Raw genomic sequence first — 15,102 nt, 5'->3', positions numbered from 1 at the left:
TAGTCGGTACATTACATCTCTGATCTCTTCTCGAAAGCAGATTGATCAGGCTCAAATTCAAAATGCAGGCACCAGCTGGCCATAACTGTCAATACTATCTGAGTGTAACCGTCTGATCCTGAAAATTTTTCAAGTATAACCATCTGATCCTAGAATCATAATTAAATAACCGTACCAGATTCGGCTAGCCTATCTTCTAAGAACGGTTACACAGCTGTTTTCTCTATAAATGCTCAAACCTGAGGATCCAGATAAGTAATCCATCTCAGAGACTAAAACTCTTTTTTCTGTTTGCACGTTCTGACTTGAGCTTCGGGTCTCACTGAAGCACAATCCTCCGTCCGAACTTTTTTACAGGTTGTCTAGTGTCTTATTTCTTATCTTCCAATGTCAATTAGAAACAAGCCGCAACAGCCTATTATCATAAGAGAATGGCACCGGAGAGTCCAAAACCCATTTAGGCTAGCCCAACAGTCGAGAACGATCGTAAAATTAATAAGGAAAATCCTAACGTGACTCAACTCTGCGTGCGTGTATCAAAAGATTCTCTCTCACTCTTCCAAGCCTTTAGTAGGCTTGAGTTCCCACCTCTACATAAAAGACATTTTAGGAGAAGCCTCTTTGCAATGTGGGATTACACTTATGAGAGAAAACAAGAGACACAACCTTCCCTCAAAGAAAAAGCTGCATGATAAACCTTGAATCTTCCCACAAAAATTTGGAGTGAAACTCAAAAATGGCAAAAGCCGAGGTAGCTAACATACTATTAACCATGTCTAGAAATATCCTATTTTTCCTTTATGCTAGCCCACTGGAGTAGGGTGCATAAGGAGCTATTGGTTAATGGGTTATACCCCCCCCCACCCCCCCACCCCCCCCCCCCCCCCCCCCCCCCCCCAAAAAAAAAGGATTATACCCATCTCTTCACCAAATGATAACATTTTTTTGCATTCGAGCTGTTCCCCTCCCCTATCAGATATCAAGACTTTGATTCTTTTTGTCCAAATGGTTCACTGCCTCTGCTTTATAAATTTTAAATTGTTTTAAGGCCTCATCTTTGTTGCTTGTCAAATAGACATGACGGTATTTGAAGGCATCATCGATAAGAGATATGGACTACTTTTTCCCTTCTTTAGTCAGGGTATTTGTTCATATCACATATATCAGTGTGTATCAGCTTTAACACTCAGAATCATTTTTCAACATTTTTGAAAGGTTAGCGAGGTGTTTTGACTTTACACATGTTAACATTTCTTGCTTACTTTCACATTTGATTTGCATATGAGTTTCATATTTATCATCCTTTGTCAAGGTATTTTTGTTCATGTCCCCCAAATGTTCATGCCATAAGTCATAACAATCAATATAAAGGGCAACAAGAGAATAAATAATCTTATCAACATCATCACAAACTACATTGATCAGTTTGAACAGGCCATCATAAACATATCCATTTCCATAGAAGTTTTGACCTTTCATAATAATAATTTTATTTGATTCATCTACCATTTTATAGTCTAAGTATTTGCCTATATTTTCCATCCCAGGGTTATTTTTCCCATATTTATTTTCTAAAGAGATCCAGAGATATTGAGAGGACTAGGTAGAAGGAAAGATATCATATAAGAGGTCAGACAATACACTCAACATTCTACCATGACCTAAATAATCATCTCTCAGGTTTGCATTGTGCTGAGAGGATCGACCAGTTCAAGTACATTATTGTCCCCTGTGGGGGGAATTTTAGATATGCTATAGAACCATTCTTACTAGCCCCCAATATTCTGGGGTTTAAAAAAATTCCTCTGCCATAGAAGCACATCACCAGAAAGCGAAGCAGGTAAACAACATCGAACTTCTCTAAATTACAGTCATCAGGCCACATTTTTGCAGTTATCCCGAATTATTTGCTCAACATTTTTGCAGTTGCCCTGATAGCAACAGATGTATCTACATGGCAATTACCTTTAAGTTGCTGTTAAAAGGAACTGATAATTTCCCTATGTTTAAATTATATCAATTTTAGAACTTTATATTATTGAAAGTTACATAGATAAACAATTACTGGATTATTATACTTCAACATTTGCCTGACGTTTTCTACTTTACAAATTGCAGCAATTATTTGACATGCTCCCTGAACGTACTGCTGAGTGACAAATTTTTCAAATCACTGTTAGCAAAGCAAATGTCCAGCAGATAAATTACCGGGTTACAATGGAAGCAGTACTCTCAGAATTATTGGGAAATTATGCAGCGCCCCCTTCACCATCTGATATTTCTGATCACAAGAAAGAGATCCAAGATGACACAGACATAGGAGCTGAACAACCTACCTCCAGTCAACAAGGCTAAAATTGTGCCCCTGCATTCAGAGCGATGATTTTTCTGGTCACAAAATAAACTCATATATATAGTTTTTTGTTATCCGAGACAATGTTAAGTTGAATCAAGCTAGTGGTTTAGACTGTGTGAAGACTGAAGCCGCAGTCTTTGTTGCAATGTAAAAACTGCCAACAATGCTTAAAAGCTGTGGCCAGGACAATGTCAAGCATACTCTTCTCCTTTTGTTGGGTACACAGAATGTACAGATGCTTAACAGTCCCTGCTTTTTCTGTTTTATCGTATAACTATATTTTATGTTTCCAGTTCAACGTCTGTCATGGGGCAATTTCAATGTTTTTGACTTGCTTGATGTTTAAGGCTTATCATCTTATTTCTTGTCAGTTTTAACCATTCAGATGTGACCATCCAAGCATTTGGGATGCAACCTTAAATTTGAATTTGACAGGCAGGTCATAATACTATCATAAGTCTTGCATATATACGGTTTTATTTTTTATTTTTTTTGTCTTTCTTCTTAAGTCTCTTAGATAAATACTATATCATGGAAACTTTTCTTTAACAGTCCCAGAACTGCATCCCGCGCATCATGCGGGGAAAAATGATCCCACTAACAATCTGATAAGGTGGTCTGAAATATGCACAACATTGGTAACCCTGGAAATAGTCTCAAGGTAAGGAGCAGATTGACGAAAATTCTGAAAATGGAGCAATAAATTGCATGTATCTGCCATATAGTATTAAATGTCCATACAGAGTTCGGCGAACCCATGCATACACACCGATATAACTTTCAAAGCAGCTGGTAAACCTTAAAAGTTCAGATTCTCCATTTCTAATAAAAAGCAACCTGCACTCATTTGTTTCCTCAGATGCACCTCACAGTTTATCATGACCACGATTGTGGCCAAACATGGGGAAAGGAAACCATCAGGATAACAAAGTTGCATCGGTTCTGTCCCACAGTCTGAAAATGACATCAGAATTCCATGTATAATTAACACTTTGAAACTGTTGAAGCGATGAAGTTTGAATCTTGAAAAATCGAATGGTTGCTAAAGTCATGCATGTTTTCTTCAATCATCTGTCAGTATATTATAAGAATAGAAGGCCGGTAATTACCTTTAAATAATTCCAGCAGACTCTGTGATCCATGTGAAAACCATCTCTCTCCTTTTCCTTTCCAACTGCAAGATACACCTCAGAGAAGAGGTTGAAACATCCATAGAGATATCTAGCTACATATTTGTGGACTGAAGTATACCATCGGTAATGAAAGCATAGAAGCCCCTATTGGGCTTAGGAGTTGAAAGATCAAAGATCACATAACATAAAGAATGGGAAATTGCCATAGCTATAGGATCATATCTGCGTAGCACAACTTTTATCAAGACCCAAATGAAGACCGTCGGAAACAGCACAAGCAAGGCAACTGGAATTTTTGAGCGCAAATTTCAGTGCCTACAACAAATGGCATCCTCTTGGTCAGCCTTCCACATCACGAGATCCTTCCATAGTCCTTTCTTGCATGGGACGATGGTACAGTGGTTGCAGTGGAATGCCCAGCCCTTCGTCCTGCAACAAAAATTCAGCCTGTCCCAATGTTAAGGAGATCATACTTTGTGACCATAAAGGCAAGATAATTTCTACTATCTAGTGGGGCATTTCAATGAACATGCTAGATTGTGAAACGATCATAGGAGCAGTAAATGAAATGCAGGGGAAGGAGATTAGCTGTGAACATGCATGTAATCTAGGAAATAGGCAGACTTGGAAAACAAAAGGGTAACACATGACCACAGGGATACTTAATTTTTCCTGATAATTCCATTTCCCACTGTTTTTCCTAATGTTTCCCATGTGTAGTCAAACAGGATCAAGAGGATAGCATGTTCTGTGGTAACATAGCATTTAGTCAAGAAGCAGTTGCAACATGCCAGATCATATGGGTATGATGAAATATGTGAACAACCCTTGACAAACAAGGATATCATGCCACTTGTACTTACAATAAAAAACCTTGCATTATCGGAAACAAAAAAAAAAAAAAAAAAATACATCATATATTGCATCATGAAAGTATAAAAAGTTTGTCCATATCCAACAATTGAAATACCAAGCATGACTACTTTCACAACAAATTCAACAGCATGATTTAGCATACTTAAGTATCTGAGCAAATTTTGCTGCTAGTAATGCTAAACACTGAAGCATGCATGGTACACAGATTATGTCATGTAGTTCAACTAGGCCTTGGACAGTTCAGCTCCAATATATTCCTTAATTTTAACAATCAACACACATCTTGTTGCAATACAAATTTCGATGCTGAAGAATTATGTTGAGGATTTGAAGTGTTGCAGGCTTGCAGCCGCACAACTAGGCAGTTGCTCTCATAGATAATGGTATACAAATATATACAAGAATTCAGTTCATGTTCTTATTAATACTGGATAGGGTGACAGGTCTCCATATTATCTAAGAAACCAGAATTGAAAGATTATAGGAAGCCAAATCCATCAAGAATTGTACATACCTGAACAACAGATTACATGCAGAATTTGATACAAATATTGGCTCATTTGATCATGATAGTTATATATTAAAAAAAGTTGAACATGTATTAATGCATATGCACAATATATGTTCTCATGTTTAGGCAACATCCATGAAGAACAGTGAGTTGATAAGAGGTCAGTCCTTTTTATATCTCTGCTTCATGATTTGTGCACATTAGCAGTGCGTGCCATCACATGCTTACCAACTTTTGGAGAAAAAAGCAATGTCTGATAACAACACTTTTATTTACCTTAATTTTCATATACTTTTATCTTCTTTCCTAGAAAATTTGATTATATAATCAAAGTCAATGAGTTTGCACCCTACACCTTGCCTAAGAGTCTGATTTCCTCACCTTATATCTAGGCTATTCTAAACCATGAATCGATACTTTGAAGGAGTATTTGGGCAAGACTTATAGATGCTGTGACATAGCAGTCACATAGCATTGCTCTAAAAAGTTGGTCTTTCCTGCTTGCATGATTCCCAAATGACAACAGTATGGGCAGAATTGTTTTACCTGACCTAGTACCAACATATCACAATCCAGGCTAGGTATGGTTTAAAGTTTTAATATGGTTGATAATTCTTACCTGAACATTAAACCGGTCACGCTTGGATAAAAGCTGACTTCTTGCATCTTGGTGTCAGATTGGGTTGAATGCACCAACATGTTCTACCATGTGATAGTTGTTTTGTTGTGTACCGATAAGATGGGAAAAAATTGACACAACACAGCTCCAATTATATCATTTATAGGAGAGTTTCCAAATAAGATGGTTAGAAATCACTATGCCCTAGGAGAGTTTCCACATAAGAAAATTAGAAGCCACTATGCCCTAGAAGAGTTTCTGAAGAAGATGGATAGAAGCCACAATGCCCTTTTCTTCTTACAGTCACAAAAAAAAGGGACAAAAAGTTAGGATTAAGTTGACCTCCCTGTCTCCACCTCAGAGTTATACGGAAAAGTTAGAAGCTAGGGTTTTATCTATTTATTTTGTGATAGATTTTTTGGTTTGTATTAATCAAAGGGCTAAATTAGCAGGCATCAAGGTCATGTAGATCTGAGCTCGGTCAAGTTGAATCAGATCACTAGGGTCAACCAGTTGGCAGCTACATGTTTAGCAACCTGTCACCTTGACCCTCCCATCACTTAGTGTACCAACATGGGTATGACTCCACGAAAAAAAAAAAACTTCTAAAAGACAAAGGATTTGACACTTTGGCCCATTCTCAAGCCAGACACTCCTGGCTAAGTCCATACGACATAGTGGTGCACGGAGTCTGGGTTTTGTTCAGGTCTAACATCCATTTGAATGTCCAGTCGATGACCTGATATTATACATGCACTTGAGTAATTAGCTCAAACACACCAGTACTCCTGAACAAGTAACACTGAATTTCACGTAATTGCACCATAATAAAAGCTAAAAATATTTGGTTTAAGAACTAATACAACAATAAGCAATTTAAGTTAAAAGAATGTCTTGAGAATTAAGCAAAATGATTTGGCTACGTAAGTTACCCCAGGGCATGCCATTGGTGAACAAAGCATTCATAGAAGAATAAGAACCTGCCACACTGTAGTTGGAACGAGTTGGCTGACCATTTTGATGATTTCTTTCACCATGCATAAAAGAAGAGTTCACATGACTGAACTGATGAGCTGATTGCTGTCCAAAGCGGCTGGGAATGTTTTGTGAAAAATGGGGCAAACGGCCATAGCCAAGATTCATATCACGAGTCGATATGTGACTACTTTCACCAACTGAATATGCCTGAAACAGTCCATCTGTTCTGTAATCAAACAGGCAAAAAGGGAAAAAGAAAATGAATTAGATTTTCTTGGGAGTCAAAAAAGACTAGAATTTAATGTAGCCTACAGCATCTACACTAGACAATCCAGTTTAACATTACAAGAATTCATAAATCACAATTCAATTACCATACTTGAGCACAGATGGTGAATTATTCATGACCACAACCATGGGTATAACCAATCATTATTGGCTTTTGCCTAATCCACATGGAATAATAATTCATATATGTAAAAAATTATACACTTATATGGTAGGGTGAATAAAGATGAATATTTTACAGTCCTGTATAACTGCCAGAACAGTAACAAGGTTTTTGTTGTGAAATACACCAAGGTCATCTTGGTACAAGGTGACATCTGAAAAGAAAAGAGACTTTCTTGCATCTCCGGTGTGAAGGTTAAGTCTACATTGTTGAATTTCACCTTTAGGACAAACATTTTACTATCTACAATGGTTGTCAGCAGATTCAGTAGAAAGGATTCATCATCAAATATACAAAGGTTACCTTGGTGGGGAAGACATTTAAAGAAATAAGATATTCCAGTATCTCTAGTAACAGTTTAACTTCTCGAATTTCACTTTTTCTGGCATCCAGGATACTAGTTCATCTCTCCGAGCACCTGTTTTCTGACATACAAGGGGTAAGGACTCTCGTTCAACACCCAAGTGTCCCTCCCATTCTCTTCACATTCTCTTTCTATATTCAGCCCCAATTCATCTCTTCTACCTCTACAATCCACCCATTTCCCCATGCATGAACAAATCACTCTAACTTGACACTACACATGCATCCACCTATCTTATCCTGTTTAGATTCTCTCCATTTCCTTGCAGCCATTCAACCCTCGTGACAAATGACCATTTGCAGTTTTGCACCATGTATAAGGAGTTGGACACACTTGCAAAAGGGCCCCTCACTGCTCTCTCTATCCTATCCAGGTTCTCTCCCTAGCTTTGCAAGCATTTGATCCCCGTCAAAAAAAGATCATTTTCCAATGATGAGGAGCTTTAACACTTTCTATCCAACACCAAAGATGGTCCATTCTCTGGAACCCATTAGTAATGACTCTAGGGCTCAGCCCATGTGACACTTTACCTATCTTAACAGCTCCATTTCCACTGTTGAAAGGGAAAAAAAAGGATTCCAAATTTCAGCCCTTTTTGTTCCTTCACCTCTCTCCACTACCACATTAAAACTCAGTGCATGTGAGATTTTCTCCTCCTTTAGTAACTTTCTTAATCATCCCCACCAAAATTATTTTAAAAAAAAAAAGTTCTCTTGATTCCTCACTCTCACCGCATGAGAATTGAGAAACGATATAGATCTCCAGAACCCCAACCCCTCTCTTTGTTCTTCACTGTCCACAAGCCAAATATACTTCTTTTAACCTCTCATAAGGGTTTCTTTCTTTCTTCTTTATCATTCTTGTTTTTCATTTTTTCCATAAATGTCAGGTCATCTCCAATATAGGCTCACTCCTATTTATCTTGATGCAAGCATAGTTGACACAGGTTTGTCTTCTCTTCTATGTTGTCTTCTCTTCTATGGTAAGTTGACCCTCTTTTCCTTAAATGTTTCTATTGCTGCTTATTTCGGCTGAGGTCGGAAGACGAACAACTGCCCCCCAAAATTTCCTTCCAGGACAATACCATCCAAAGCCTTTTGCCTCTTATACCCATCCTCTTGAAACTGGTCAGAACTCATGCTAAGAAACATGATATAAGCATTTACCACATAACCAGCATCAAAGCATGATTCTTTGGAAGCATTAATAAAGACAAAAGCAGCTCAGGACACCAAGAAACTAGACTACCGAATCAAGGTACGTACATTATATTTATGCATGTCCTATTTTTGACTTTATATTTCAATATTCTTTGTATTTGCAAGGGCAACTATTATAGTTTCTCTCAGAACAATGCAAGAGGAAATGGAATTCAATCTTACATTTGATTTCCCAACATAATTTATGTGGATCTATCGCATTATGGTAGTGGGAATGGGACCAATGGAAAGACAGATGACCTAATGTCAACAAAAAGGTATCCTTTGAGGTCATTGGCTTTTAGTAATGGGTCTAAGGTAGTTCCGATCTATGGACTGCTTCAGATGGGGGAACCCATAATCCAGATGTTCCACCTGAGCAGTCATGCGCTTGCTGGCTTGCCATATATCTGTAGCTTTTGGTCAGTTGGACTTTGCTCAGATGGTTGGCATTCCCTCCACATGCAAGCAGGCTCAGCTTCAAGTGGGGGCATTCTCACACAGTTTCTCAAAAATTATGTAACTTCTAAGTTATGTAATTCTTTCATGTGCTCCAATCAACATATAAGAATAAGTTATTGCAGATAATGCATTAGCTTGTTTTGATAAATGTTCCTTCTATTCTCCTTGCTTAAATAACTATATGAGATGCAAACAACAATTTTCTAGAAAATTTAATACAAAATTCTACAAAATAGTGAAGAAGAAGAAGAAGAAGAAAGAAAAGAAAAGGAAAAACCTATAATAAGATACAAGAAAACAATGACAAAGGATCCCCATGTATGAAAGGTTAACTCTCAAAATAAATATGAATGTGGAGTAATTACTGAATTATTATTAAAAACAATTTACATGCTTTGAGTCTGCATGTTTTGAAATTCTTTAAACCTATATATTGTATATAAAGAGAGTCAGAGATAGTTAATTTACTCTTCATAGTTATATATTCTTCTACATGTAACAAAAATGATAATGAAAGAGAACCCAATGGACAGACAATTCTAGAAATATACGTGTATAATTTAAAGTTTCAAATCTACCGTTTGGCCTAAATTAACATGCACTTTAAATGCTAGTAAAAGAAGATGATGATACACAAGTTCCAATGATAACGAGATTTGTGTTAACTTGCATATTTCGTACAAGAAGCAAAATCACCGCTAAACTAAAAGGTATACTACAAATGATTCTTTAAAATATAAATCCATAAGTTTTAAATAGGCTGTTAGTCATATATCCATTATTTGCACCACATGTTGATTAGTATTATGCAAAGAAGATAGTGGTTTAGTCCCATTAATTAAATATGTAACTAAAGCAACAACTAGAATTAGACATTCACATCTATAAGAGCATGCAACCCTTGAAAGTGAACTAGTCTTTGGAATGTGCTAAGTGCTGTCAAGAATCATCTTTGATCACATGCTTTGGAAAATAATCTATAAGACTTTTCTATCCAGAAATTTCAATCTTCATAATGTTTAGGTAAAATAGGATTTATTAAACAAACAAATTTGAGACATACCTCAGCGTTTGAAAGTAGAAATTTTGACTCAGCAAAAATTGAGATCTTGAACTAAAGTTGGAAATCAACTTTTATTTAAAGAATTAGATTTTTTAAGTATTCTTAATGAATCCTACTAGTGTTACTTATTTACATGTAATATCTTAAGTAAATGGCACATTTACTTTAATGATATTACATCTAAATAAGTCTCTGTCTATCCATCAATCTGATTACTGAGACACCTATATTAGGCCTCCTTACACACAAGACTTGATCCACCTACTTGCTACCAACCTACATCGGTGAACTAACCTAGAGGACCCACTTGTGGCTAACCCACCTTGCCTACAAAGGCAAGTAGGATCAGCTAACCAAATGGAAAGGAAAGAAAGGGTAGGAAGGCAGCAACAACAACAAGATATAGGATCATCTTTGTTTTGCAGTATAAGTTAAGTCCATGCTTTTGAACATAGATTTGATTTATTTTCTGATCCCATAAATGGTTTTCAAAATTCTAAGCTACATGATCTTTTCCAAAATCTATGACTTGTAAGTAACCTTTTTGTCTTTTGAATCCAAGCTTTGCTTCATGGTTTCAAATCCTAGGTTATCTTATTGAATAAATTGATTTCAAACTAAATAATTTTACAATTTGTAAAACCAAAAAACCTACTCAGTTTTCAAAGCTTAGGGTTTACTTTTTGTTTTCTATGTTTTGTACCATTTGAAGCTTATAAGTTGTTTCATTGTTTTAAACTTCAATATTAACTGTTTCTTTTGATATTTTGGATTCTTCAATTGGCTTCAACTTTGAAGCTTTTTCAGAATTTCAAAATCTAAAAGCTATGGAAAGACTTGTGACTTATTCCTTCTTTGTAAATTTTGTATGATTTTAGTTGGACACTATGTTTTGTTCCAAATGTATATAAGATGTCCAATTGGTATTTTGAAATGTGAAAATAAGTGTCATGAAATGAAATATTAGCTCATTTTTTAGTGATTTTGGACCAAACATTGACTTATTACCATCATAACTATTATAAGTGTTATGTAAGGTATTTATGAAGTGTATAAACTGCAAATATAGCAAACCTGAAGGATAGATCCCTAGCAAGGTAGTATATCAGCCTCATTCGAATTACTGATGAGGATTTCTTCAGCCTCTAGCTAGGTGGCATATGTGGCCTCATTTGAATTATCAATGAAGACTTATGTGGACCCTTGGCCTAGTATATATATAGATCTCAAGGATTTCATATGGCTTCATCTATGAAGCATAGAGGATTTATGTGGCCAAGTTTTTAACTAGATTTTTATTTAAAAACTTGAAATAAAAATACAGTTGTAGAATTGCTATTTTTGATCTTATGATTTCTTTCAAGGATCCTAGGTATTAGTAATATTTTTATCAGCTATGATGATCACAACTCGAGATTCAAAAAAGTTCAGATCTTGGGCATGTCAAAACATATCATTTCTCAGGGGATTTTATATCATATAGTAGATTTGCATAAAATATATAAAGACACTTATGAATATAAGTCCGTGGTCATATACATTGAGCATGCAATTATCATAATGATTATCATTCAGGCTAGTTTTTATTTTAGTTCCTAATTATTCTTTTGATATCATTAATCATTTAATATTGCATGCTCCATGCATCATACAAGTCTTTAGCTAGCCCCCTTTCATTTTTTCACATTTGGTTAGGCCCTAGGACAGCATCTTCTAACTAATGTCCTATACAGTCTACCAGCTTCCACATGCAGAGAGACAATAGGTTCACAATGTCAACAATTATCTAAAACAACATAAAAACCAGTTCATATTAGATACTTAAGTGATGTACAAGCAAGCACTGCCCTTATGACAATTAAAAATAACAGGCCAAAATCATAGTTTGCAGTTTGCACTACTTTATTAGGATGTACTTATAGTTGAATATCAAATGACCTAATGCAAAATATCTCCATCCAGTCCAGAAGTAAATCTAACTTTCAACATACTGTAGCAAAAAATATGTATAGAAAAGATGCATGAAAGCACTTGAAAATTCCAACGTGAATTGGAAAAAATGATGGACAAGTATCAGCCAACCAGGAATTTTCTTTTTACCAGCCACTAAGATGTGAGCAATTAAGCATGATAAAATTTGAAAATCATATCTTCCTCAATGCTGATCCTTAAGATGCTACATACCTATAATTTGTTGATATAAAATTCATATGACCCAGCTTTCGGCTGTGATCAAATCTGCCAACTCCACTAGTTGCATTCATGGTGTCCATTGTATTACCAAGGCGAATACCATTAAATTCAAAAGCTAGGGAGTCTGAATTATCCTCTTGCAAAAGAGATTCATCACTGAAAAAAGAAATGATCAAGGACATAAACAACAAAACAAATATGATACTGCGCAAATGAATCTGCAAAAAACCAGGTAAATATAGATGGGCATCTCAACAAGAAAACATTTTGTTAATCGGCATGGAAATTAAAAAATAATAATAACAAAACAAAAAAAGTTTCCAGCTCTCTAGAGTAATATAAAGAATGCACTTTTTGAAGGTAATTAAACTTAATTAGGCAAAAAGATATTATTAAATTTGTACTATTAAGGCATATGATAACTGACAAGTTCATTTAAAACTATTAAAAGCTCTGCTATTTATAGTTCTGGTCATTCAAATTCAGCATGTCAATAAAAAAATCTTTCAGAAGTAATTAACAAAAAAAATAATTGAAAAAAAAAATGAGTAGCCATTTGATCTTATCAAGACATAGTGAGCCAGCAGTATTTTAGAACCACAGAAATATGATTGTTCCATAATGACAAAGCCAATGAAGAATGCATGACAAGCAATAATGAACTATTCACCATGCAGGATCCAGGTATATCAACATTTCAAGATCAAATAGGAAAAAAAAATTGATGGCACTGCACACTAATATTTACTAAAGGAAAGAACATAATCTGAAATTTGTCCAAATGATACAAAAAGCATAACTTGTCAATTTCTATTCATGAGGTTTAGCACAAAAATCAGACGACAGTAGCATTGCAAGCTTCAGTCCAACTTGCCAGAATCAGACAGATTAAAGGGCACCCATTTACCTATAATTGGGGTCCCAATCTGCAGGATCAGGTACTGATGAATTGCATTCAGGCTTATCAAAAAAAACCTCTGAGGAATGTAAGGAGACTGTGTTGGAATTATGTGCATGGGATGCTGCAGAAGGCTGGTGATTGGTAGAAGAAAAGCCTGAAGCTAGGCCAGTCCCAACACCCCTCTGTTGCCTCCAATTAGAATGATTGGAAGCTGAAAGTGCACTTCGAGAAGATCCACCATGCCCTCGAGAGTAGGCATCAGGGTGACTACAACTGATGCGATCGCCATGATGTCCTAGTCCATGTTGAGATGCACTTTCATAGGGTTGCACACACATGGTTGAACATCCCCAATTTCTTCTTCTGTTGTAATGGCCAACAGCTGCTGCTTTGCCCCGTGAAGGAATATGTACACTTCTTGCAGGAGAAGTGGGACCATACTTTCCAGGAGAAGCAGTTGAAATCTGCATTTGGGAGCCTGGAGGAGTGAATTGTGTGGGACTGGCTCCCAGAGACATTGGTTCCAAACATACAGGACTTAGACCAAATCCATTTCCATGAGACAATTGAGGTCTACGCCTAGCATCTGGACTAGCTCCAAGAAATGATCCCCCGATTTGTGCATGTATGTTGACACCACACGGACCAACTGGTGAATAATATGCATGCATATTATTCACATCAGCATAGCTTCCATAGCTGCTTCCAAGAGCAGCATTATCATTATAGCTACCATGGCTTCCCACGCTGCCATAACTACTGCAATATGAGATAGGGACACTCTGAAAATGAGGGCTATTCTGCGGAAGACATATGTTTGAATTTGCAACCTACAAAGGCCAAATAATTTTAAACCCCACAATGAATAGTCAGCTAAACAAAGAAAAAAAAAACAGACAGATACAAAAGCATGCCTGTATTCTGACCATGAACTCTAGCACAAAGATATTCTAAAGGTTATGGTGCTCCATAAAACTGGACAAATCACAGAAAGGTTGCACACCAACCTGAGGAGAGAGACCAGCAGCTAGCCAATGACCGCCTCCTGGGTTGTGATCCACGGAAACAGTATGAATGACAGGCTGAAAATACAATAAATTTAGCTATGGCATCCGATTTATCCAATGAAGTATTCTAGAGATAATATAAGCAGCAAAGGCTCATCATTTAATCACTAAAGAACCTGCACTTCTTGCATGCATCACTAGATAATGGGAACTGATGTGGAGATGATGGAAGGCACATATAATAGCATTATCATGCACAGAATCAAGTATTCTATATATAGCCTTTCTCAGCAATCAGGATGCCATAGCTTAAAGTAAAACAATCTCAAGTGTATATATTCAATCTATAACTTGCTGACCCATCAAATGTGTAAGAAAAAGAGCAGAAAACAAAACCAAAAATATTGTTAGGATGCACTTACAATTCGTGGGGTCTCTGGTTGAGGCTCATAAGGACATGTAAAGGGTTCACCAGTGAGAAATGGATGATGTGAAGCCTGAGAAAGAACATTTCAAACTATGCTGATGCTCAATAAATTAGAGTAGACAAGTAAATCTAACTCTTTATGCTACTGAAAATAACTATTTAAGTGTTGCAACCTGCAAAGGTGACCACCGTTTCCCTGGATCAAACTCAACAAGGCCTCTCAAGAAATCAACCAATGCTAAGCGGGTCAAATTTTCTGTAACAATTTCATGATATTAAGTAGACAGTGGCGCAAATACTAATCAGCATGAAGAGTACCTTATGTCATGATATGCTTATAAAAATAATCAAACAAATGTATCTGACTAACCTTTCTTGATTTCTTCATGTGAGTTCTTTCTGTATGGATAATTCGCAATGATCTCTTCAAGCTTTGCACAATTAAAATAGTGTTTCCCCATTTCTGGTCTTTTTAATTCCCTCTGAATAACATTCAGCAACCAAAATGTTAAAATTAGACAAATAAAGGGATGCACCGCAAACATATACTTAACAGAACAAT

At 36.3% G+C, this 15,102-nt stretch overlaps 1 protein-coding gene across 6 annotated transcripts in view; it reads right to left on the bottom strand.

The window, feature by feature from the left end:
* Nucleotides 1-3,029: 3,029 nt before the first annotated feature.
* LOC105053521 (dual specificity protein kinase YAK1 homolog) overlaps nucleotides 3,030-15,102 on the bottom strand; it is a 36,681-nt gene continuing 24,608 nt past the window's right edge. Inside the window, exons 11-19 of one of the 6 annotated variants that reach the window (XR_012135256.1) lie at nucleotides 14,911-15,022; nucleotides 14,714-14,796; nucleotides 14,536-14,610; nucleotides 14,114-14,188; nucleotides 13,113-13,936; nucleotides 12,197-12,361; nucleotides 6,428-6,699; nucleotides 3,466-3,936; nucleotides 3,030-3,310 (exon numbers count right to left, since the gene is read on the bottom strand). Coding sequence is in view for 1 of the 6 variants with exons in the window: in XM_010934723.4 (XP_010933025.2) it covers nucleotides 3,842-3,918; nucleotides 6,428-6,699; nucleotides 12,197-12,361; nucleotides 13,113-13,936; nucleotides 14,114-14,188; nucleotides 14,536-14,610; nucleotides 14,714-14,796; nucleotides 14,911-15,022 (1,683 nt within the window). In the remaining 5 variants the exon portion in view is untranslated. Of the gene's footprint in view, nucleotides 3,937-6,427; nucleotides 6,700-12,196; nucleotides 12,362-13,112; nucleotides 13,937-14,113; nucleotides 14,189-14,535; nucleotides 14,611-14,713; nucleotides 14,797-14,910; nucleotides 15,023-15,102 lie in introns of all 6 variants that reach the window. The other 5 variants (XR_833467.4, XR_012135257.1, XR_833468.4 and 2 more) reach the window with 5 other exon arrangements.

Source organism: Elaeis guineensis, chromosome 11 (genome assembly GCF_000442705.2).
Source record: "Elaeis guineensis isolate ETL-2024a chromosome 11, EG11, whole genome shotgun sequence".
Classification (NCBI taxonomy): Eukaryota; Viridiplantae; Streptophyta; class Magnoliopsida; order Arecales; family Arecaceae; genus Elaeis; species Elaeis guineensis.
Note: the sequence above shows the minus strand (reverse complement) of the source record. Positions and strands in the feature narration are given on the sequence as shown.